We start from the raw sequence: 22,897 nt of genomic DNA, 5'->3' as shown, positions 1-22,897 counted from the left end.
ATAGGATTACAAATAGGTTAAGAATTTTAATTTTATATTATTATAAGGTTCCACATAATGCGCAGTGTGGATAGAATAAGTAGACTAGAATTACAATAGGAATAGAATTTTGAAATTATAAAAAATTAGAATAAGAAAAATCAGCAGAAATGTAGGCCTACAGAAAAGAAGAGAGAAAATTAGAGAGAAATAAAGAGAGAAATAAGAGAAAAAAATTAGAGAAAAAAGCCACCCACCTTTAAAGGTGAGAAAAGCGAAAATGAAAAAAGAAAAACGACAAAGAGAGAAAAATTAGACTACCTACCTATTAGAAACTTCAGTATTTACTTACTATAAGTTTGTGTAGAAATTTACTCAAATATGACAAAATACCTATCAAGAAACTTTAGGGACATGGTATGGACCATCTGAGGCCCTACCATGATAGAATGAACTAGAGGGGAGGTACTAGGGGAAAAGTAGAGTACCCTATTGCCACAATCCCTAAAGGTCATCTGATCAGAAATCAGATTGTAAGTTGTAAATAATTATATGTACCTATATGGTTACTAAGTAACAGTTTTTAGTACCTATCCATTATACATAGTTATTTTCTATGGGGAAAAAAAACTGGTCACATTTTATAAATTGGTAAATTATAATAGCATCAGAAATTATTCAACCTATAATTTTTAGTTCAGAACCAAACTTGATCAATATTCATTTATTTACTCATTATTTGTAAACAATAATGTTCAAAAACTAACCAGAAAAACACTGTTTCATTTTAAATAGTCTTGTTTTCATTTTATAAGCATTTTTTTTATCCATAAGCATCAAAAAATGTAAACTGTTTGTAAAAACTTGTCATAAGATGTTTAGAATTTTACAATAATAGACTAACTATTGATAAGTGAGGTCACTTATTTTTCAAAGGAAGAGGTAGATGTTGTATGAGTAATGGGTGTGTACAGAGAGTGAGCTAGTTGGATGAGTCAGAATTAAAGGAATAGGTTGAGGAGTGAGAGAATGAAAAGTAGGACACTCAAACATGACGTTTTTATATGGTTTATGAATTTAGTTGGTATCAAGCTAGACAATAAGTTTGTACTGAGACAGTTTAATAGTTGAATATTGTACATTACACTGAATACATCGTTTTGGATAGAACCTGCCTATTATTTCATACGACAAGCCTTGAAAAGCTCCAGAAATGGAAAAGCCCCAGGCAGCGATAAGTTACCAACAGACTTATTCAAGAACACCACAATAACCGTTAAGAAGAGACTGCTAGCTTTCTACAATAAAATACTATCAGGTGTGACCATACCCCATGACTTCCATACTGCAATTGTAATACCCATTTTCAAAAAAAAAGACCAAAATGACCCAGGAAACTCCCGTGGAATTAACCTACTAAATGCTGCTTACAAACCTACTTGCAAAGATGGTAGCGAGAAGAATCGAGAGCCATGTGAAGCCAATAATATTGGAATGCCAAAATGGATTTCGAAAGGGGAGATCATGTATAGATGGGGTATATGCAACAAAGCTGCTGGTGGAGAAGAGATGAGAATATAACTTAGAGACCCTTATGTGCTTTGTTGATCTGGAGAAGGCATATGATCGAGTACAAAGGAAGAAGTTGTTTGAAATCCTGAGGAAAATTGAAGTGAATGAACGAATAGTACGCTTAATTGAAGAAATATACATGGATAATGTAATAAGAGTAAGATCTGGAAACATGTCAGAAGCAAAGAAGATAGGAAGAGGAGTAAGACAGGGATGCCCAATGTCATGTAGTCTGTTCAACATCTACTTTAATGACATGATTAAAGAATGGCTGAAAACCAAGCCAAAAGGGCTAGACATCAACAACACCCATGTCAATACCCTGCTGTTTGCTGATGATCAGGTGGCCTTTGCTGATAACAAAGATGACTTGCAGAGAGCAATTTATAATCTTCAGAAAGTAGCTGATAAGTACAGAATGAGAATCTTGTTGTCAAAAACAAAGGTAATGGCCTTTGAGGGGAAAGAGCCAATACACAGTAAAATTGTTGTAAATGGACTGCCAGTGGAACAAGTTAAAAGCTTTAAATATCTCGGATGTGAGCTGTCATATGAAGGAGAAGTTGACAAACAACTTAAGATCAGTACATTCCTGAGAGTAAGCGGAGCAATAAACCGAGCCATACCTACAAAAAAAGTCAGAGCCGAAACTCGAATAAGAATCTACAATACACTGGCAAGACCAATGCTGCTGTATGAAAGTGAAACATGGACAATGAGAAAGGATATAAAAAGCAGAGTAACCGCAGCGGAAATGAGATTCATGCGAGCCATAGCAGGATATACTAGACGAGATAGGAAAAGGAATGAAGACATCCTGAAGGAGCCAGGAGCAGACCCAATCATTAAACGAGTGAAAGATTACAGAAAGAAGTGGAAAAAACATGTTGACAGAATGCCTGATGAACGGTCCCCTCAGAATGTCAAAGAATACACTCCAACTGGCAGGAAGAGGAGCAGAGGACGACCGAAGAAAAAACTTGATGATACATCGGCGAGCAATTCTTCTACAGTTTCCCAGACGGGCTGAACAGCCCACCAGATCAAAGTTCAATGATGATGGCCAAATTGGTCTTGAAAGCTGAAATTTGCTTTGGACTGTATTTTTGAGCTCTTAAATCAATTGTTGATGGTTTCGAACCATCCTGGAGTCTCCAGCTGATTTTTGGATTCTCCAGTTTTTGAAAAAACGTTTGGAAGTAGAGTGATGATGAAGATTTGCACATATTGACTCGAATTTACCAGCTTTGTGATTCATTCGATCGACTTGGGCATATATTTTCAAAATCATTTTTGTGTTTTTGTGCTACTTCAAATTTACAATATTCTCCAGATTATTTTCAAAAAATAAAAAAATCATCGTTTGTGAATACGTTAACAAAAAAAGTTGAAATTTCGTTTATTATCCTTTTTTTGCTTTTTTTTTGTTGTACTGCGTCGATTTTTGATGGTTTTGAAACATTTTGTAGCCTACATCAGATTGTTGGATCCTCTACTAGTTTTTGAAAAAATTTGATGAGTAAGGTCTAACAAATATAAAATCATTTATCAACTTCGTGACTCATTTAATCGATTCAGGCACATATTTTAAATATTTTTTTGTGTAAGATCAAATCCAAAATTTTCTCAAAAAAAAAAAAAAAATAGATGCTCCGGAAACTTCTGAAATATTATTACCAATTGACTAGGAATTTCAGTTTTCTATGTCAATTTAGCGAGATTTAAGTAATAAATCATCATCATCATCATCATAAAATTTTTTCTCATTTTTTGCCCAAATTTGTATTTTTAAAATCTGGGTACTTGTCCTAAAAATTAAAAATGAATTTCAGCCTCTGAAATTTTGGTAAGGTAAGTTGTTTGATAAGACAGTTAAAAATTACCATTTGTTTTGGCATTAAGTAATGCGAAATTTTTGAGAGAAAAAATTCAAATTTAATGATACCTACTTACTTTTTGGAAATTTCTGGCAGAGTGGGGAATACTTTTGGAGTTTTGGACAGTTTTTGGAAAATAAGAAAAAATCGTTGGTGAGTTGATAAAAAATGAAAATTTATTCAAAAATCAGTTTGACAATTTTAGCTAAAAGCAGCAATTTTTGTGTGTTAATGGCAGAGAAAAAATATTTTTTTGAAATTGTTTTGAATAATTGCTGAATCTAGGTTCTATCATCAAAATAATTCCCCAAAAATTTAAAAATCTGGAACCGTCAGTTTCCAAAAACCCAAAGGATACCTCAGGTGCTTCTTTTGGCAGTAGTTAAAAGTTCATTTTTTATTGATTCGTAGGTAGGTAGGTATAAGTACCTGCCTATTTTTAGAGACATTTTCTACTAAAAATGAGAAATAATTCAAACATTTATAAATAATATAAAGATATAGCTATTTATTTTTAGTCACGAAAATTCGGATAGTAGGTAAGTATAATATCTACTTAATTCAATTTAATTATTAAAAACGTCCAGTAACTCATTAACAATCAGTCACACGTTGATGGTGATAAGGGATTCTTTGTATTCTTCGCATGTTCCATCGTACAGCATTTCAATTGCTGCAGAAAAATAGCATTGTATAGTTACAAAGATTTATCATTACCTATCACAAAACTAAAGAAAATATTTTCCTTCAATAAAAGGAACTTCCCAGGATCATTCTTGTCATTTTGATAAAATTTTCATGGTTAGAAAGAATGGTTGTCAAACATAAAAATAAAAGTGACAACTGCAGTAATTTTCCTAGAGTTGTTTAGTTATTTATTTTTGGCCATAAAAAAATTTAGCTCAAGAAATAATTATCAATCTGGTATTTCTTGAGCGGAATTTTGTCCATAAAAAAAAGTTGGACAGTGGAATCAAGTACTCAAAACGAATTATCAAAACCATCAAAAGTTATTCCAGAATGTGAAAAGAATAAGGGGGGGGGGGAAATATCAAAGTGTTAAAATGGAATATTATAATAGATTTACGTACGTATATAACAGCTATCGAAACAGGTCAACCATCCCTTGTTACCATAATCATTCAAATCAGTGCCACAAAAAGGATCGTACAAGGCTGTTACTACGCATTGCTGTACACAGGGGTGGTTAAACACGGGATTATCATTTATATAAACTGGGACAACTGGGTCCTCGATGTATATCGTGTTGACCATGACAGCGGAAGCCATCACTGCTACCAGTACAAAAACTGTGAAATGAAAAATTATTAAACATTGATTTTATGCGAAAATGAAACATTGTTTGGAATAAAGACAAATAAGTAGGTATTTATTCCGATACAACTCACCGAAAAAATTGACGTTGTAAATCATATCTAAGCAGATCACAAAAAGTGCAGCACAAGTATAGGTAACTCGATCGAAACTGTTCGAATTTTTAAATTTTAAAACAAGGAGCAAGTTGTCACTTTATACGCCTGAGTGATACTAGTTGTGAATTTGGATTCAGCGAGGTATAAATAGGCTATCGTGACAAATAAATGTAGGTAGGTATTCGTAATGCGATGTGATTGATTTGCCATAAAATGGAAAGCAGATAATTAAAAACATTTGAACAAATAGAATTTTCGAAAAAAATAATCCGCAAGTTGTCATTCGGTGAAATGAGATGAATAATGCATACGAAATTTCACAATATTATTCTACGTACTCGTGATTTCACATTCGGGCGAAATATTAACCTAGGCTGACAAGCTGGGTACAAAACGACACGTGCTGTTTGCAATAGAGTTCAATGTACAAGGAATTCCAATTGTTATTTTAAAAAAACAATTTAATAATAGACTCACGCCAATAAATATTTTGCTGGATTTCGATTCAGTGTACAAATAAATTTCAGCTGTTCTTGCATCTTCAAAAATATCCCAACAATTCCATAAACTAATATTCGTTTAATGTAAGCTCGAAAACAGATTTTTAAATTTATAAAAAAATTATTTATTAATCATTAAAAAAGTTGAGTAACACTTTCACAATTAGTTCACTCCCATCAACGTGTATTCTTGACATGTTCCATCGTACAGCATTCCAATTGCTGCAAGAAAATGGCATACCTATAGTTAAAAAAGCCTCATAAATCTAAAAAATATATTTTGCTATGCCTTGTAAAAAAAAAAAAAACTTCCCAGGGTAATTCCTGCCATTTTAGTGAAATTTTGAAAATAAACAAAATGCTATTCAACATTTAAAAAAAAAAAAAAGTTTATTAGGCTATGGACCTGATAAATTTGAAACTGACACCAAAAATAAATTTTCTTACATTTTTTGCACATTTTTATGGCCCACTTAAGTAAAATTGCTGGTGCCTGATGAGCAAAAATTTTTCCACCAGATAATTGAACAGTAGATCATAAAGACTAGAAAATCTCTGCTACAAAATTGAAAATCGAAAGTTTTTCAAGGACATGGAGAGGGAGACGAACATTATACAAATGATGAAATCAAATCGAATGCAATATACATATAGATTCACATACGTATTAAACAGACTTGAAAACAATCCAGCCACCCTTTGGTGGAGTAATCATTCAAATCAGTGCCACAAAAAGGGCTGTAGTCGGCTGTAACCACACATTGTTGTACACAAGGGTCGTCAAAAACACTATTCACAATATACAATGAAGTAGCGACAACAGTTGAAGCCAATCCCACGACAAGTACTACAAAAGCTGCACACAAGAAAAATCAATGAGTAAGAACTCAACAATAATACGAGTAGGTATCATTTTGTAAAACATGAAAAAAATGCCCAATTTCACAGCCTTGAAAAAACATCAAAATGCTCCTACAGTTTCGTATTTCGGTAATTACGTATTTCTTATCTCTACTCACCGAAAAAATTGACGCTGTAAATCATCTCCACAAAAATTCCAATAATCACAAAAACTCGTAACTCGAAGGAAACTTCTCGAATTTTTAAAATTCTGAAAACCAAAACAAGCGGTCACTCTACGTGAGTCTTAAGTGATACTAATTCTGAGTTCAGATTTAGTGAGATGTAATAAGCTACCTATAAATACGTAAGCTACGAGACAAATTACATAATTATTAATTTACATATTATATTCGTAATAGATGAGTGATTGATTTCCCACAAAATTGAAACTTGACCATTAAAGAATTTTAACAAATGGAATTTTCGAAAAAAATAATTATTTGCGAGTTGTCATTCGGTAAAATGAGATGAATAATGCATTCGAAATATCCCAAGGTTGTTTTACCTACGTATAGTTTTACGTTCGAGCGAGATATTAATTTAAAGTGACGAGGTACATAAACAAAGCGACGACGTCTATGGTGTTTGCAATTGAGTTCAATATACAACGAATTGCAAGCGATAGTTGTTATTCATTCGAAAACAGTTTGAAAATTGACTCACCCTACAGCTTTTATTTCTCAGGAACGAAGTTCTCATTATTATAATGCAAAATATTACTTCTAAATCGTTGCTGTTGACGATGAAAAAAAAAATGAAAAATTAAAGACGAAATATAAAAATTCATAAAACTAAGTATAAGTAAATGAACAAATGCAAAATGAAATAAACAATTTTTGAAATGAATTCTAGTACGAATTGATTCACTTTTAATGAAATACGAGTACTTGTACAAAAATTTGATTCGAATCGAATCATTCACAAACGAATGAAAAGATCACTGGTTGGTGAATCATTCGCGAACGAATTGGATCGTATAGGTGACTCGTTCACGAACGAATTGATTCATTTATTCATTTTTGGTGAATCATTCTTGAACGAACTGCGAAACGATTCATTTCAATAGTTTTTGTTGAATTATTCACGGACGAATCGATTAATTTATTCACGAACGAAATGGTTCATATAAGCGACTCGTTTGCGAACGAATCGATTCATTCAATTAAATTGTGGTGAATCATTCACACAAACGAATTGAATCATTTATTTGCGAACGAAACGATTCTTGTAAGTGACTCGTTCGCGAACGAATCGCGTCATTTAAATAATTTTCAGTCAATCATTCACGAACGAATAGAATAATTGTTGGTGAATCATTCACGAACAAATTGAATCGTGTAAGTGACTCGTTCGCGAACGAATCGATTCATTTAATTCGGTATTTTTGGTGAATCATTCACGGACGAATTTAATTGTATAAGCGACTCGTTCGCGAACGAATTGAATCAGTTTTGATGAATCATTCGCGAACGAATTGAATCATATGAGGGACTCGTTCGCGAACGAATCGATTCACTTAATTGAGTATTTCTGGTGAATCATTCGCGAACGAATTTGATCGTATAAGCAACTCGTTCGCGAACGAATCGATTCATTAGAATAAATTTTGGTGAATCATTTATTTGCGAACGAAATGATTCATATAAGTGACTCGTTCGCGAACGAATCAATTCATTTAATTCAGTATTTTTGGTGAATTATTCACGGACAAAATGAAAAACTGTTTATGAATCACTCGCGAACGGATTGAATAAGTTTTGGTGAATCATTCGCGAACGAATTGAATCATATAAGGGACTCGTTCGCGAACGAATCAATTCATTTATTTCAGTATTTCTGATGAATCATTCGCGAACAAAATGAAAAATTGTTTATGAATCACTCGCGAACGGATTGAATAAGTTATGGTGAATCATTCGCGAACGAATCGATTCATTTATTTCAGTATTTTTGATGAATCATTCACGAACGAATTTAATCGTATAAGGGACTCGTTCGCGAACGAATCAATTCATTTTATTTGGTATTTTTGATGAATCATTCGACAACGAATTTATTCGTATAAGCGACTCGTTCGCGAACGAATCGATGCATTCAATTAAATTGTGGTGAATCTTTCACACAAACGAATTGAATCATTTGTTCGCGAACAAAATGATTCATATAAGTGACTCGTTCGCGAACGAATCGATTCATTTGAATAATTTCTAGTCAATCATTCACAAACGAATTGAATAATTTTTGATGAATCATTCGCGAACAAATTGAATCGTATAAGTGACTTGTTCGCGAACGAATCGATTCATTTAATTCAGTATTTTTGGTGAATCATTCACGAACGTATTGAATAATTTTTCATGAATCATTCGCGAACGAATTGAATTGTATAAGCGACTCGTTCGCGAACGAATCGATTCATTTAAATCATTTTTAGTCGATCATTCACACACGAATTGAATATTTTTTGGTGAATCATTCGCGAACGAATTGAATCGTATGAGCAACTCGTTCGCGAACGAATCGATTCATTCAATTAAAATATCATTCACAAACGAGTTGAATGTTGAATCATTTATTCGCGAACGAAATGATTCATATAAGTGACTCGTTCGCGAACGAATCGATTCATTTAATTCAATCATTCACGAACGAATTGGATCATTTATTCGTGAATGTATTGATCTGCATAAGTGACTCGTTCGCGAACGAAACGATTCATTTAATTAATTTTTGGTGAATTATTCACGATCGAATTAAAATAATTACTTTTTTGCAGTCAGGTGAGAAATAAAGAACAGGAAATTTTTTTCACTCGAGGGAACTCTTTTGGGGGGTGGGAGGAGGTGTATAATTCCAATTTTTCAAATAAAGTTACACCCTAATACAGAGTAAAATCAAAAATTTTGGAACTGAAACGTCAAATTTTAAAATCAAAATGTGTAAATTTTTGAAAATGAAAAATGAATTTGAAATATTTTCCAAAGCTATGTCTAAAACAGAAAATAAGATCGAAAAGTGAAAATTGTTAAGAAATTCTGAACATTGAATCAAAAACAAAAACGTTGAAAATAAAATTAGTGCCTAACTGAAAATGAAATCAAAAACAGGCATCAAGATCTCAAACTCTGTATGAAAAGTCCAAAACTGAAAATAGGTTTTATGCTGTCAAGTTTCAAGGTTAAAACTTCAGCGAAAAACTGAAAATCAAATCAAATATGTACTTAAGAGTGAAATCAAAAACTGAAAGTATAAAATCTATTAAACAAAAAACTGAAAATTAACCAAAAAGTCTCTTAAAAAAAAAATAAAAAACTTGAAATCGAATTCACAAACTAAAATTGAAATCAAAAACTGAAAATAATGCTTACAATCGAAAATCGATTCAAAAACCTATACTCGACGGTGATGAAGGGGGGGGGGGGTTAAGAAAGTGAAATTTCATTTTTCTATTTTGTTTTGGAAGTGATGAAATTTTTACCTCCTGTTCTTCCTTATAAATAAAGGAGAAAGCTACGTCCAATTTTTGTAAAAATTTCCAAGCAAATTCATCGAGTTTCCTCGATAGTGTGCCCTTCTCGTACCACTCCACTCGAGATCTCTTATCACGGCTCGAAAATTAACGCGTGTTTTGCGGAATAGAATTAAACACACGCCATATGTCTTGGTACTTTCGACAACTTGTTTAAAACGAATTACTCTCTTCTCTAAAACGAACGAGCAAACTTTACAGCAAGTTGGAAAAAATTTCCTTTGTTCGATACCCCCTTCGCCTCTTCACCTACAATAAGGTTACTCTCAATCTGGTAAAAAGTTGGATTTTAATCAAACCGTCGTCTCGGTCGCGTCTTATACAAAATGCCAATATTTACGACTCTTTGATTCTCGGCCGTTAAAGGAAAAAAGTTTCTCTCATCTGAAGCGACCATAATACTCGTATTTGGGCCGAATTACCATAAAAATGGCTCGCGAAACGCCATCGAAATGATTAATTCGGTAATTTCATTAGCGATTTTTTCGCTCATCGTCTTTGTTCGTCTGGTGTGTAATGAGCCTTGAGCGACAGAGCGAGAAAGACAGAGAGAGAGAGAGACTTGGCGAAAGGAAAAAAGGAAAAATCGAAAATTCAACACCGAAATGAGTTTCTTTTTGACAACTGCGCGGGTGGTTGATGAAATGTGAACGTTTGCCGATGTCGTATCTTTTTTACGTGTACTTTTTCTCTCTTTTTTTTTATACTCGAGTGACACTTTTAGTTTGGCGTTCTTGAAATAGGTACACAGTACTATACGTACGTATACGCCTCACCTTTATTGTTGTTTTATGGTCTCTTCTTCTTGAAAATTGTACGCTTTTTGTATTCCTTTTATTTTTTTTTTTTTTGTTGGTACTTGAATTGAAATTATTTTTAACTACGTTTCGCTCTCGTAGAACTATAAGTTTCACTTTCAACTCGACGCGTCTCCCAAGATTTGTGATATACTTTTCCCCTAGGTCAATCTTTTGTATTATGTATTTGTGTCGTTCGTGTTCGTACCTAGCTACTTTTTTTTAGCAGCTCTTGTATTACGCTGTTTATGTATTTTTTCGCTTTTCATCGTCGCTAAATTGAACGACAAAGAATTGCCTTTGCGCGAAAAGTTACACAAAATGGGGGAATTTGTCGCGAAATGTTCGATGTTTGCAATTCGCACGATGTTTTGTGTATAGCTAACGTTGGTTTTTTATGAATATTTTTACACGTGTTTTATGAAAATCGCTTGTAAAGCATCGAAGAGTTTAAAAAAACGTAGAATATTGTTTGAAACGAGTGCAGTTCTATGTAAGGCTTCGAAAATATGCTTAAAAATCAGACAAGATCAACCATTTTTACTGGGGAACTTCTGTCATTCTGGAGAAAATGAAATTCACGCTACAGGCATCGGGACGTCTTGAAATTGTGAACTTCTGATGGAGGGGATTTATTTTTGACAAGATACAGCCATTAGAATTAATTTCAAAATTTTTCTTCAAAAATAGAAAAATTCTGATTTTTTGATATTTTTCCCCACAAAATATTCTATTCGAAAAGTTTGTTTTTTCTCTAAGAGGGGGGGGGGGGCTTCATATAAAGGAAACAAGAAATATGATTCCAGATGGGTTAAAAATATTGTCCAAGCAGCTGAAGTAACCATTCCAAAAATTTCTACAAAAGTCTCTAAAAAATCTGTCCCATGGTGGTGTCATGAACTAAGAACTGCAATCCAAGATAGAAAAAAATCATTAAAAAAGTACCAAAAAAATCGCACTCTTGACAACCTCATTGATTTTAAGAAAAAAAAGAGCTATTGCTCGCCAAATCAACTTACCTAAACAAAGAGAAAGTTGGAATAATTTCATGTTGAGCATCACCCAAAGCACATCTACAAAAGAAATGTGGAAAAAAGTTCAAATCCTTAAAGGAAGTGATACACCTACTGAAATATCCTACTTAGTAGATGGCAACACTGAAATAAACTCAATAGATGACATTGCAAACATCTTAGCTAGATCCTTTGCAAAAGCTTCTGCCACTGTCTCTTATAGCTCTGCTTTCCAAACACTAAAAACACAAATTGAATCCGCCCCATCACACTTTTCATCTGAAAATCTAGAACCGTACAACTCTCTTTTTTCTCTTGAAGAGCTAAATCATTGTCTAAACTACAACATTAAAGATTCATCCCCTGGACCTGATGAAATTCACCCTCACATGTTAAAGTACCTTTCAGATACTGGAAAAGAAGACTTACTTCAGTTAAGTATATAACAAAATTTGGACTTCTGATTCCTTTCCAAAAATGTGGAAAACTGCGACAATCATTTCAATATTCCCGCACAACAATTGTCGACATCGACATTTACATCAACTACGTTTTTTCCAACATAATGATGGAAAAGTGATCAATTAATTATTTAGTGAGAATCTTCTGTCCATACAAAAGCCAGGTAAATGAAAAGTTTCAAAATTTTCTCATTATTTCTGATACCTCGACATGCCATCTTGACATGTAGATGTAAAATTCAATGCTCAAAATTTACATCTACAACTATGTCGACCAATTTTTCAGAATTAAAATTTCTGTTTTAGTGTTTAAAAGCTTAGTAAACATTCAAAAATATGATCTTGTTCAATGAGGAAAACAAATTTTTTAGGGCATTGATGAAATTATTCACTTTTCCACAGTTAGGAGTTGTAGATGATATGATGTTGTTATTGTGGATGTATTTGTTAATGTCGAATTTCACATCAACATTAACATCGATATGTTGACATGAAAAATGGATTATTTTAGTACTCTTAGATAAAGTATTGCAGCGTCTTTGATATAAGGAATTTCTGTTCAACTACTTGATTTCGTCTGTACTTCTTAAGAAGTGGACTTTGTGTCGATGCTGTTTTCAGCACGAGCAATAGCCACATCAGAGGAAATAATTTTTGGAAAAAAATTTTAATTTTTAAACTCAAATTTTGTAATTTTACAAAGCAGGAGGTCGACATAAATTTTGATTTAATGTCGATCCATCCACATCCGTCACTTTTGGATGCCCCATGTCGACATGAATTTCGACCCTGTGTTGAGCCAATTGTCAACACAAATGCAGATGAACATCAGTCGACAATTACATTGACAATTAGCTCAACACAGTGTTGAAATTCACATCGACATGTGGCATCCAAAAGTGACGGATGTGGATGGGTCAACATTCACATCGAAATTAGCATGGCCATTGTTGTACGGGTTAAAACCTGATAAGAACCCAAATCTTGCATCTAGTTATCACCCCTCTCCTTAACTTCAGTTCTTTGCAAAATACTTGAAAAAAAATGGTTATTAAACGTCTTAATTGGTATTTTGATTCCTCAAACTCTCTTAGCAATTATCAGAGTGGTTTCAGAAAGAAAAGGTCTACCCTAGACCACCTCTTTAGTCTCCAAAAAGAAATTAGTTCGGCCTTCCAGAATAAAGAAAGTGTTCTTTCAGTCTTTTTTGATCTTGAAAAGGCATTTGATAAAGCCTGACGTTATAAAATTCTCCAAAAATTGCATTCCATTGGAATTAGAGGACATTTAGCCTACTTTATTCAAAATTTTTGAACAAACCGTACTTCTAGAGTGAGAGTTAACAATAAATACTCAGAATTTTTTGAAATTGAAAATAGAGTCCCCCAAGGTTCAGTTCTTAGCACAGTTTTATTTATACTTTTGATTGACAATATTTCCAATGTTGTTTCTAGACCCATTTCTCGAAGAATCTTTCCTGATAATATAAACATTTCCTTTCGTTCAAATAATATTCAACTAGCTCTTCGTGTAATCCAAAAAAAAACTTGAAAAAATTGAATCATGGGCAGATTCTAATGGTATAACCTTCTCAGAGTCAAAAACCCACTGTATACTTTTCACCAAAAAAAATAAGATTCTTCCAGATCTCATTCTCGACTTCACAGGACACTCTTTAGAACTCAAAACCACTACTAAACTTCTTGGCTTAACTTTTGATAGAAAACTAAATTGGACTCCTCATTTCCTAAAAGTAAAATCAGATCCCATGAAACGCCTAAATTAGTTGAAAATAATCAAAGAAGTATAATCCATCTCGCAAACTCTTACTTCACTCGTATAAATCTCTAATTCGCAGTAAAATTGAGTATGGAAGCCCGTGTTTTGCAAATATTTCAAATAAAACTTCAAATATCCTAAAAACAATCTAAAATTCAGCCCTAAGGATCTGTATAGGAGCCCTCTATTCCTCTCCAATAGATAGCATTTATTGTGAAGCGTCAGAATTACCCCCAGATTTTAGAAGAACTCTCATAACAAACAAATTCATCTCAAATGCATCCACCAACCCTTCCCATCCACTCCAAAACTCAATTAACCCACTAAATCCTCAATATTTTGACCATATAGTAGGACCCATTTCTAATTTCATCACAATGTTGAATGATCTTGAAATCAATCCTAAAACACTCATCCAAAAACCAATATTATACTCCCTTGGCTTATAAAGCCTCCTCAAGTCAATCTACAGCTTATTAACTACTCAAAAAATAGCCACTCTCCATTAGTAATAAAACAGAATTATCTTGAACTCTTATCAGAATACAAAAAATTCAATCTTTGCTTTACAGATGGATCAAAAATACCAACACTTCACTCAGGATATTCCTACTCTATAAATGATAGAATTTCACATTTTAAAATCCATAACTGGGTCATTCCATGCCAAATCGGCGGATTTTTGCACGAGGGGTCTTCGATTTTTTTCAAAATCAGATCATTTGTAGAGGTCATCAAACGATGACGAATGACGCAAACCGGACATTTTTTCGATTTTTTTTGACGGAGCTGTGGCGCTTCAAAGTTCTCCAAAATGGCCGAAAATGGAAAATTTCAGTTGCAAATTGCTCCGGTTGTACGTGGTATAGAATTTTGAACTTTTTTTCAAATTGTAGTACTTTGAGAGGGTAATCGACGAGTGATGTCAAAATCAGTGTTGCCACTTTTAAAAACCTAAAAAAATCGATTTTAAAACTTATAATTTAAATATAACCACGATGTCCGCCAGTAAAAATTCTGAAAAAATTCTCAGTTTTAGTCCTTTTTATGTAGAATAACATATCAAAAAATTGGAGGGGCCTTTTTTTTCATTTTCGAGAAAAAAAATTACAAGTTTTACAATTGCTGCAAAAGTACCATCAGAAACCTAAAAAATGAAAATTTTTGCATTTTTGAAATATTTTACCAATGTGTGGACGATAATGTGAAAAAATCCCCCTCCCCCCAATTTGTCGACAAATTGACGAAAAATGCATATATTTCACTCTTGAAATAAAAATTTATAGCACGAAAAATGTCAATTCGTTGACAAATGGGGGGAGGGGGATTTTTTTCACATTATCGTCCACACATTGGTAAAATATTTCAAAAATGCAAAAATTTTCATTTTTTAGGTTTCTGATGGTACTTTTGCAGCAATTGTAAAACTTGTAATTTTTTTTCTCGAAAATGAAAAAAAAGGCCCCTCCAATTTTTTGATATGTTATTCTACATAAAAAGGACTAAAACTGAGAATTTTTTCAGAATTTTTACTGGCGGACATCGTGGTTATATTTAAATTATAAGTTTTAAAATCGATTTTTTTAGGTTTTTAAAAGTGGCAACACTGATTTTGACATCACTCGTCGATTACCCTCTCAAAGTACTACAATTTGAAAAAAAGTTCAAAATTCTATACCACGTACAACCGGAGCAATTTGCAACTGAAATTTTCCATTTTCGGCCATTTTGGAGAACTTTGAAGCGCCACAGCTCCGTCAAAAAAAAATCGAAAAAATGTCCGGTTTGCGTCATTCGTCATCGTTTGATGACCTCTACAAATGATCTGATTTTGAAAAAAATCGAAGACCCTTCGTGCAAAAATCCGCCGATTTGGCATGGAATGACCCAACTGTTCTTCAATGTACACTGCCGAACTAACAGCTATTTTCCACTGCCTCTGTGATATATTCGCTTATGAATCAGAAAATAAGTCTTTCTTAATTCAGAGTGATTCCCTCAATCTCACTAACTGCTATCCAAAATCTATTTTCTGACCACCCCCTAATTCAAAATATCCATAAAACTCTATTTGATTTACAAAATTCAAACTTCTCCATCCAGTTTATGTATGTACCCAGCCATGTTGGAATCACAGGAAATGAAATTGTAGATAAAAATGCAAAATCCGCCACTACTCTTTCTCCTCTCACATTTATCACAGTTGACGACCTCAAATCTATCTTCACCCAAAGCACACTTAAGAAATGGCAAAACTTTTGGTCCCTCCAAACCACAAACAAGCTCTTTCAACATAAAAAATCGGTCCATCCTTGGAAAAACCTCTCCCACTTAAACAGACTTGAAGAAATCATTATAACCAGATTGAGAATTGGACACACAAAAATCACACACAATCACCTCTATGAAAAGGCCCCAAAACCCACATGCCAGTTCTGCATGTCAGAACTTATATCTGTCCAACACTTACTGTTTCAGTGTCCGTCCTTACATCAGCATAGACTATCCCTACATATAGATGAAAGATCCCTATTCATGCCAGACGACCATTCCGAAATTAAAAAATTCTTAGACCTAATTAAAAAACTTGACCTTACCAACTCGATTTAGATCTCACACGACGGGTGTAATAATCAAGTAATTACAAACACCCCCCCCCCCAAAAAAAAAAAAAAAAAAAAAAACTTCGAAGATATGAATTCAGCCCATCTGAAAACATCTATTCAGACACCCAACTCAGTATTTGACAAACTCGATAGAACTTACGTATACATATTTTATTACAAACGGAAATAAAAAAATATCGCATAACGAACTAATGAAGCGGTAATAATGTGATTTCAGTGCCGGCTGCGTTTTTCACAACGTTCCAAGAAAATACGGTAAATAACGAGACAGAAACTATTAGCGAAGGAGATGAAGCTGCTCCATGTCTCGTATCGGATATTCTTTATAACCACGGACAACAGGTAGGCGATAATTTATTTACGCCTCGACAAGAACAATCTAGCTTTTTATTTCTCAAGGCTAAGGAATAAAAATTTTAATTTATAACGAGCTAAAAATCCCGCATTCTTTTGAAATTTACTCGTAATATTTCGTCGGTGCTCGACGACGACAAAGTTTCCTGGTTTTCGTTTTGTTTTTTCAAAGCATTAGCAATTATGTTAAGTATATAAGAAAAAATATATCCGCGGGTTGGGAATGGGATTAGATTACACCAACGTGATGTTTTTTATTTTTTTTGTTTAATTTACGTCTCTGTGTATGTAAATCTAGTGCAATCTAATGACCAAGAAGAGACGACCGAGAGACGTTGCACGTTAACGATCTCAAAAAACTTGTCAAATGCTGTACAGAAAAAAGTCAGACGTGTCGATTGAATAAACCCAATTACCCCGAGTCTTGGGAAACGAGTCGACTGAACGAAATTAGCATGTTCGTCTGTTATAAACTTACTATGGCTGTGGCTGGCTGTGGGTTAGTGCCACTGTTGGATGAAGTTTTCAAAGTGTGGTCGTAACTTTTGACCAGATTTGCGACGTGGGGGTTTTCTTTTTTGTTAAGTTACATTAGGATAAATATTTAACCTTGGTAGAAATCACCTGAAGTGTTTGGATTCTTATTTTGAGAAATAGCTAGACTCGGTAATATTGAATATTTTGTACCTAAGTAATTTTCAGTACCAAAAATTTGAACCTTCTATGTTGAATACAAGGGGAGAGGGGGGGAGTTACAGGCCAGTCTGAAAGTAGAAAAAAAAAATATGGCTCAAAAACCGACTTTTTTGATCCCGTGGAGAAATCAAATTGAGTCAGAAGAGTGGATTGAGCCCAAAATAATTTTTGTAATTCCTGAAAAAATGTCACTGTGACCCATAAAACTAAGTTGAGTTTTTGCGAAAAATTCGAATTATTCCAACAAAATATTTCTTGATCAAAGGCATGATTTTCAAAATCTGAAAATTTTACCTTGCAACCTATAAGAAATAGGCCACAATTTCTGGCGGAAAATAAAAAATTTTTATCCATACTTTTTTTTGAAAATTTTTGAATAATGTTGACGCCAAAATCGAATTTTGATTTTTTTTTGGATTTTTTAAAAAAAAGTTTCTTGTAACCTATCAAGATTAGTTTAAATGCAAAAATATCAATTTGTGTCAATAATAATGTTTTTGAGCAATTTTTGAAGATTTTTGAGCCCTAATTTTGGGCATGATTCTAAGCTGAAATTACGGACAGAAAATCGGAAATTTCTATTTGAATTTTTTTTGGGCACTTTTGAAGAATTTCCAAATTGTTGGAGATGACTCCAGAACAAGTCAAAACCGTTTTCGGCCAATCTGCGAAGTTGAAAATGAGATATACATCAAAGTTCAGCTTTATAACTATATTGGGAGCAATTTTGCAGAAATTAGCACTTTTCAAAAATATACTAGAGGCTCCAGAACTTGGTAAAATTCCAGTTTTTTTTTTTAGCTCAATTAGGATTACGAGTGGATGAAATCTTGATTTTTGTTTTACGATGGATCGCAAAAAAAATGTTCGGGGAATTCGATCAAATCAAGTACAGACCTTCATTTTGAGTTGAAAAATACGCAGAAAAAAGTTCAGCCCCGGAGATGCTCCTGGAGGGAAAATATAGGTCCTCAAAAGGGAATATTTTTTTGAAAAAATTGCTGGTTCTTCGCTCTGGCTTGTACCCAACCTGTCTTGGGAAAAGCAGCCATCTCCAAAAGACACTATTCAAGATTCTGCGTCAATCTAGGCTATTGCCATCAAAATCCAAAATAACTTACAAGATTCTGCTTAGAGGTGGAAAATTTGTGAATCATTTATTTTTAGGTGAATTCATGTTTTGAAAATTTTTTCTTCTGAAATATTTCACATCAATTCCAAACTGAAAAAATTTGATCAGTGTTTGGTCATTTTTCTCGACTTTTTGAATTTTTGAAAAGTTGCACGCTATACAAAATCGTTTTAAATTAACTCCAATCCACTCAGTCTGCTGAAATTTGGATCTAAAGTGAACTATAGTTTTCCACCTTCATTGAGCAAAATTTGATGGAAATTTCAATTTTAAAAGATCTGCTGGGAGCTTCAGAACTTATCAAAATAGCTTGAAACCGTTTCCAATCGATTCGAGTAGTCAAAAATAGAGTAGATCTTAAATTCCAGTGTTCTAGGTCAATCTATCAAAAAATTGATTTTTTTCAATTTTTGGCCCTTTATTGATCTTGAAAATCAAATTGAGGCCAAAAATGAGGGGAAAAATCAAAATTTTACCAAATTGATCAAGAAAGCTGAAATTTGGGATATACCCTATTTTGGACATACCAAACCGATTGGAAACTGTTTCAAAATGTTTTGAGCAATTCTGGAGCCTCCAGCAGATTTTTGAAACTCAAAATTCCCACAAAATTTCACCAAATTGAGTTAGAAAGCCGAAATTTACTCTGCAAACCAATTTTACTACGCTACGAAGTCAACTGCAGGTAGATTTCAAGTCGTTTTGGAGCCTCCAGCGACTTTTTGAAAATTACTGGAGTCTCCACCAGATTTTTGAAACTTGAAATTCCCACAACATTTTATGAAATATAATTGGAAAGTCAAAATTTACTCTGTAAACTAATTTCAACACGCTACGAAGTCAACTACAGGTAAATTTCAAGTCGTTTTGGAGCCTCCAGCGACTTTTTGAAAATTGCTGGAGCCTCCAGAAGATTTTTGAAATTTGAAATTTTCCCAAAATTTCATCAAATAGAGATGGAAAGCGGAAATTTCTTTTGCAAACTAATTTCAATACGCAACGAAGTCGACTTTTGGTGGATTTCGTCGTTTTGGAGCATCCAGCGACTTTTTGAAATAGCCCGGCACATGACAATAGGAGTAATTGCACCCCTGCCCCCCGCCGATCCCCCGGGACAACTTTTTTCTCAAAGAGGACACCCTGAAGAACATTTTAAAGCAAACTCGCCCAAAAAAAAGTTGGCCTTACTTACAAGATGGCGGCCATTTTGATTGATAGGTAAGCCGAAATCGCGGATTTTGCGTTTCAACATAGGACTTGCACGACATTTTTCAAACTTTATAAAAGTAGATCGAAAGATCATGCAAAAATTTATCACCTCTCAAAATTTCAAATGCTAAAATGCGTTTTTCGATTTTTGGTGAATTTTTGAAAATCTAATTTAGGCCAAAAATGAGGGAAAAAATCAAAATTTTACCAAATTGACCAAGAAAGCTGAAATTTGGGATATATCCTATTTTCGACATGCCAAATCGGTTGGAAACGGTTTCAACCCGTTTTGAGCAGTTCTGGCGCCTCCAGCAGATTTTTGAAACTCGAAATTCCCATAAAATTCCATCAAATTGGAGTTGTAAAGCTGAAATTTATTTTAAAAACTAATTTCAATACGCTACGAAGTACTGCAGGTGAATTTCAAGTCGTTTTGGAGTCTCCAGCGACTTTTTGAAAATTACTGGAGCCTCCAGTAGATTTTTGAAACTTGAAATTCCCGCAACATTAATTTATCAAATGGAGTTGGCAAGCTGAAATTTACTTCGCAGACTACATGGTGGTTTCAAATGGTTTTGAAGCTTCGAGCTACTTTTAGGAGATTTCAATTTTCCAAAAAAACTCCATACAGCCTTTCAGAAAGTCGCTGGAGGCTCGAAAACGACTTGAAATCCTCCTGCAGTCAACTTCATAGAGTATTGAAATTAGTTTGCAGAATGAATTTCGACTCTCCATCTCAATTTTGATGAAATTTTGGGGAAATTTCAAATTTCAAAAATCTACTGGAGACTCCAGTAATTTTCAAAAAAGTCGCTGGAGGCTCTGAAATGACTTGAACCCACCCGAAGTCGTCTTCAGAGGATGTTAAAATTGGAGTGTAGAGTAAATTTCAGCTTTCCATCTTCATTTGATGAAATTTTGTGAAAATTTAAAGTTTCATAAATCTGCTGAAGGCTTCAGGAATTTTCAAAAAGTCGCTTAAGGCTCCGAAACGACTTGAAATTCACCTGCTGTACTTCGTAGCTTATTGAAATTAGTTTTTAGGATAAATTTCAGCTTTACAACTCTAATTTGATGGAATTTTATGAGAATTTCGAGTTTCAAAAATCTACTGGAGGCTCCAGACTTGCTCAAAACGGGTTGAAACCGTTTCCAATCAATTTGGCATGTCGAAAATAGAGTATATTCCAAATTTCAGCTTTCTTGGTCAATTTGGTGAAATTTTGATTTTTCCCTCATTTTTGGCCTGAATTTGATTGTCAAAAATTCACCAAAAATCGAAAAAGGCTCTTCAGCATTTGAAATTTTGAGAAGTGATAAATTGTTGCCTGCTTTTTCGAAATACCTGTGGACGGTTTAAAAAATTTCTTGCAAGTACTCTGTTGGAACGCAAAATCTGCGATTTCGGCTGACGTGGCAATCAAAATGGCCGCCATTTTGTAAGTAAGGCCACTTTTTTTTTGAGGTCAAGGACTAGAAATGTTCCTTAGGACTCCCCCTTTAAGAAAAAAGTTGTCCCGGAGGATCAACGGGGGGGGGGGGTGCAATGCGGGCTTCCCGACTAGCTGAAATTTTGGGTTATGTATTTTGTGGATGCTCTTCCAATTTAGCTTTGTCTGCCATTTTGAATACGTAATTTTAGATGCTTGATGAACGAGGGGGAGGGGTGAGGCATAAAGAGCTCTTCGTTTTACTAAAATTGTCAAAAGTCTCACTTTTTTGGGCAATTAATTTCCAAAAAAGTGAGCCAAAATATGCTCGAAATTACCTTCACAGAGCTCACGAGTTGAGAACCTCGTTGATGGCATAAAATTCAACACCTATCCGCATCCACATTAAACTAATGGTAACGTAGGTAACAATTCGAATAAGTCGAGTCGAGTCGAGCCGAGTTGGTAAACAAGCTCGCCATACTTGGGGAAATTTCGTTGCAAAAACAAGGCGAAAAGTTTTAGCATGTTTTAAAAACCGCATGTCGCTTATTTAGGCAGAATGTAGCGGGTCACGGTAACTACACGGGGGTGAAATTACATAGTAAAACTGCCAAGGAGACATCGTCTCTTATACGGCTTACTTATCCTCTCACGACGAAGTTAGCAAATGTTCGCTCACGAGGGAAGGTGGCCGCACCGCCGCCTCGGAAACGGAACATAACGAAAAAAGAAAAAAAAAGTCAGTCTACAAAAAAAAAAGGAAAAAAAAATACTTTGCTCGTCGTCGTCGTCGTCGACGACGAAGGTGTAAAAAAAAATTCATTAATCACCGGAGAAGTAAGAGACAGACTGAGACGAAGGAAGTAGAAGGGGGGTAAGTTGAAATCCTAGGGAAGTTTTCTTAGGGTGTTGGCGTGTTCGTTCGCCGGCAGCATCAGCATCATCTTTATCCTCTTACTCGCGTACGTATTTTAAAGGTTTGCGGGAAACAAGCCTTTTATCAATTTAATTATACGTGTTTGGAATTCTGATAGGTATTAGAAAAGGGATTCCCGAATTTCCTTCACGTCGGCAAATTACCAAATTCTATTTTACGCGATGCGAAGAAAATGGAATTTATGATTTAAAAGGATTAAGTCGAGCACATTAATGTAGCATGGTTGCTGGATATATAAGCTTCAAGTAAAAGTCATTAGTTTGCCAGCAATATATTTCAAATTTATGAAGTGTAACGTTTAAAACAAAAGTCACTAGGTCAACCAGACGGAATAAGTGGCTTAGCTGGTACGGTCAAAACGCTATCAACTTTCGAGCCAGAGGCTTTAAATTTGAACGCTGCTTATACCGACTATTTTGCGACGTCATTTTACAAATATCACAACCTCCACCCCCCCCCCCCCTCCCACACCACTCACGGATCGTCCTGCCGAAAAAGAACCCTCATTTTCATTTTTCTCTATTGTGCTGCGCGGCTTTTTTTTCTCCTCACTCTGCTGCTCCTCTTCCGCGACCGACCCCTTTGACCGGACGTTGGCGAGCGGTCAAACGTCGTATAATCGACTAAATTTTCAACCAACATAAGAGCCCGCATCAAAGCAATCTA

General features: G+C 34.3%; 2 protein-coding genes across 4 annotated transcripts in view; one reads left to right on the top strand and one right to left on the bottom strand.

Annotated features, from left to right (window-relative positions):
- The window catches only part of LOC135845430 (uncharacterized), a 517,543-nt gene that overhangs the window by 409,940 nt on the left and 84,706 nt on the right, over positions 1-22,897 (top strand). For all 3 annotated transcript variants that reach the window (XM_065363986.1, XM_065363977.1, XM_065363995.1), the window contains one exon: positions 16,688-16,812. In XM_065363986.1, coding sequence (XP_065220058.1) covers positions 16,688-16,812 — 125 coding nt within the window. The remainder of the gene's footprint in view (positions 1-16,687; positions 16,813-22,897) is intronic.
- Positions 3,917-4,996, bottom strand: LOC135845306 (uncharacterized). Its single transcript, XM_065363793.1, has 3 exons — positions 4,838-4,996; positions 4,520-4,738; positions 3,917-4,101 (listed from the first exon to the last, which is right to left on the bottom strand). The coding sequence occupies exons 1-3, from the start codon at positions 4,860-4,862 to the stop codon at positions 4,034-4,036; spliced, it is 312 nt and encodes a 103-aa protein (XP_065219865.1). The 5' UTR covers positions 4,863-4,996; the 3' UTR covers positions 3,917-4,033.

This window comes from Planococcus citri, chromosome 1 (assembly GCF_950023065.1).
Source record: "Planococcus citri chromosome 1, ihPlaCitr1.1, whole genome shotgun sequence".
Lineage (NCBI taxonomy): Eukaryota > Metazoa > Arthropoda > Insecta > Hemiptera > Pseudococcidae > Planococcus > Planococcus citri.
Note: the sequence above shows the minus strand (reverse complement) of the source record. Positions and strands in the feature narration are given on the sequence as shown.

Bases quoted from the DNA above. Each gene is read 5' to 3' on its own strand.
- LOC135845306 (XM_065363793.1), bottom strand. From the start codon at position 4,862: ATGATTTACAACGTCAATTTTTTCG. The intron at 4,739-4,837 runs GTGAGTTGTATC...TTCATTTCACAG, and splicing joins TTACAACGTCAATTTTTTCG to TTTTTGTACTGGTAGCAGTG. The intron at 4,102-4,519 runs GTACGTAAATCT...ATTTTTCTGCAG, and splicing joins TTTCGATAGCTGTTATATAC to CAATTGAAATGCTGTACGAT.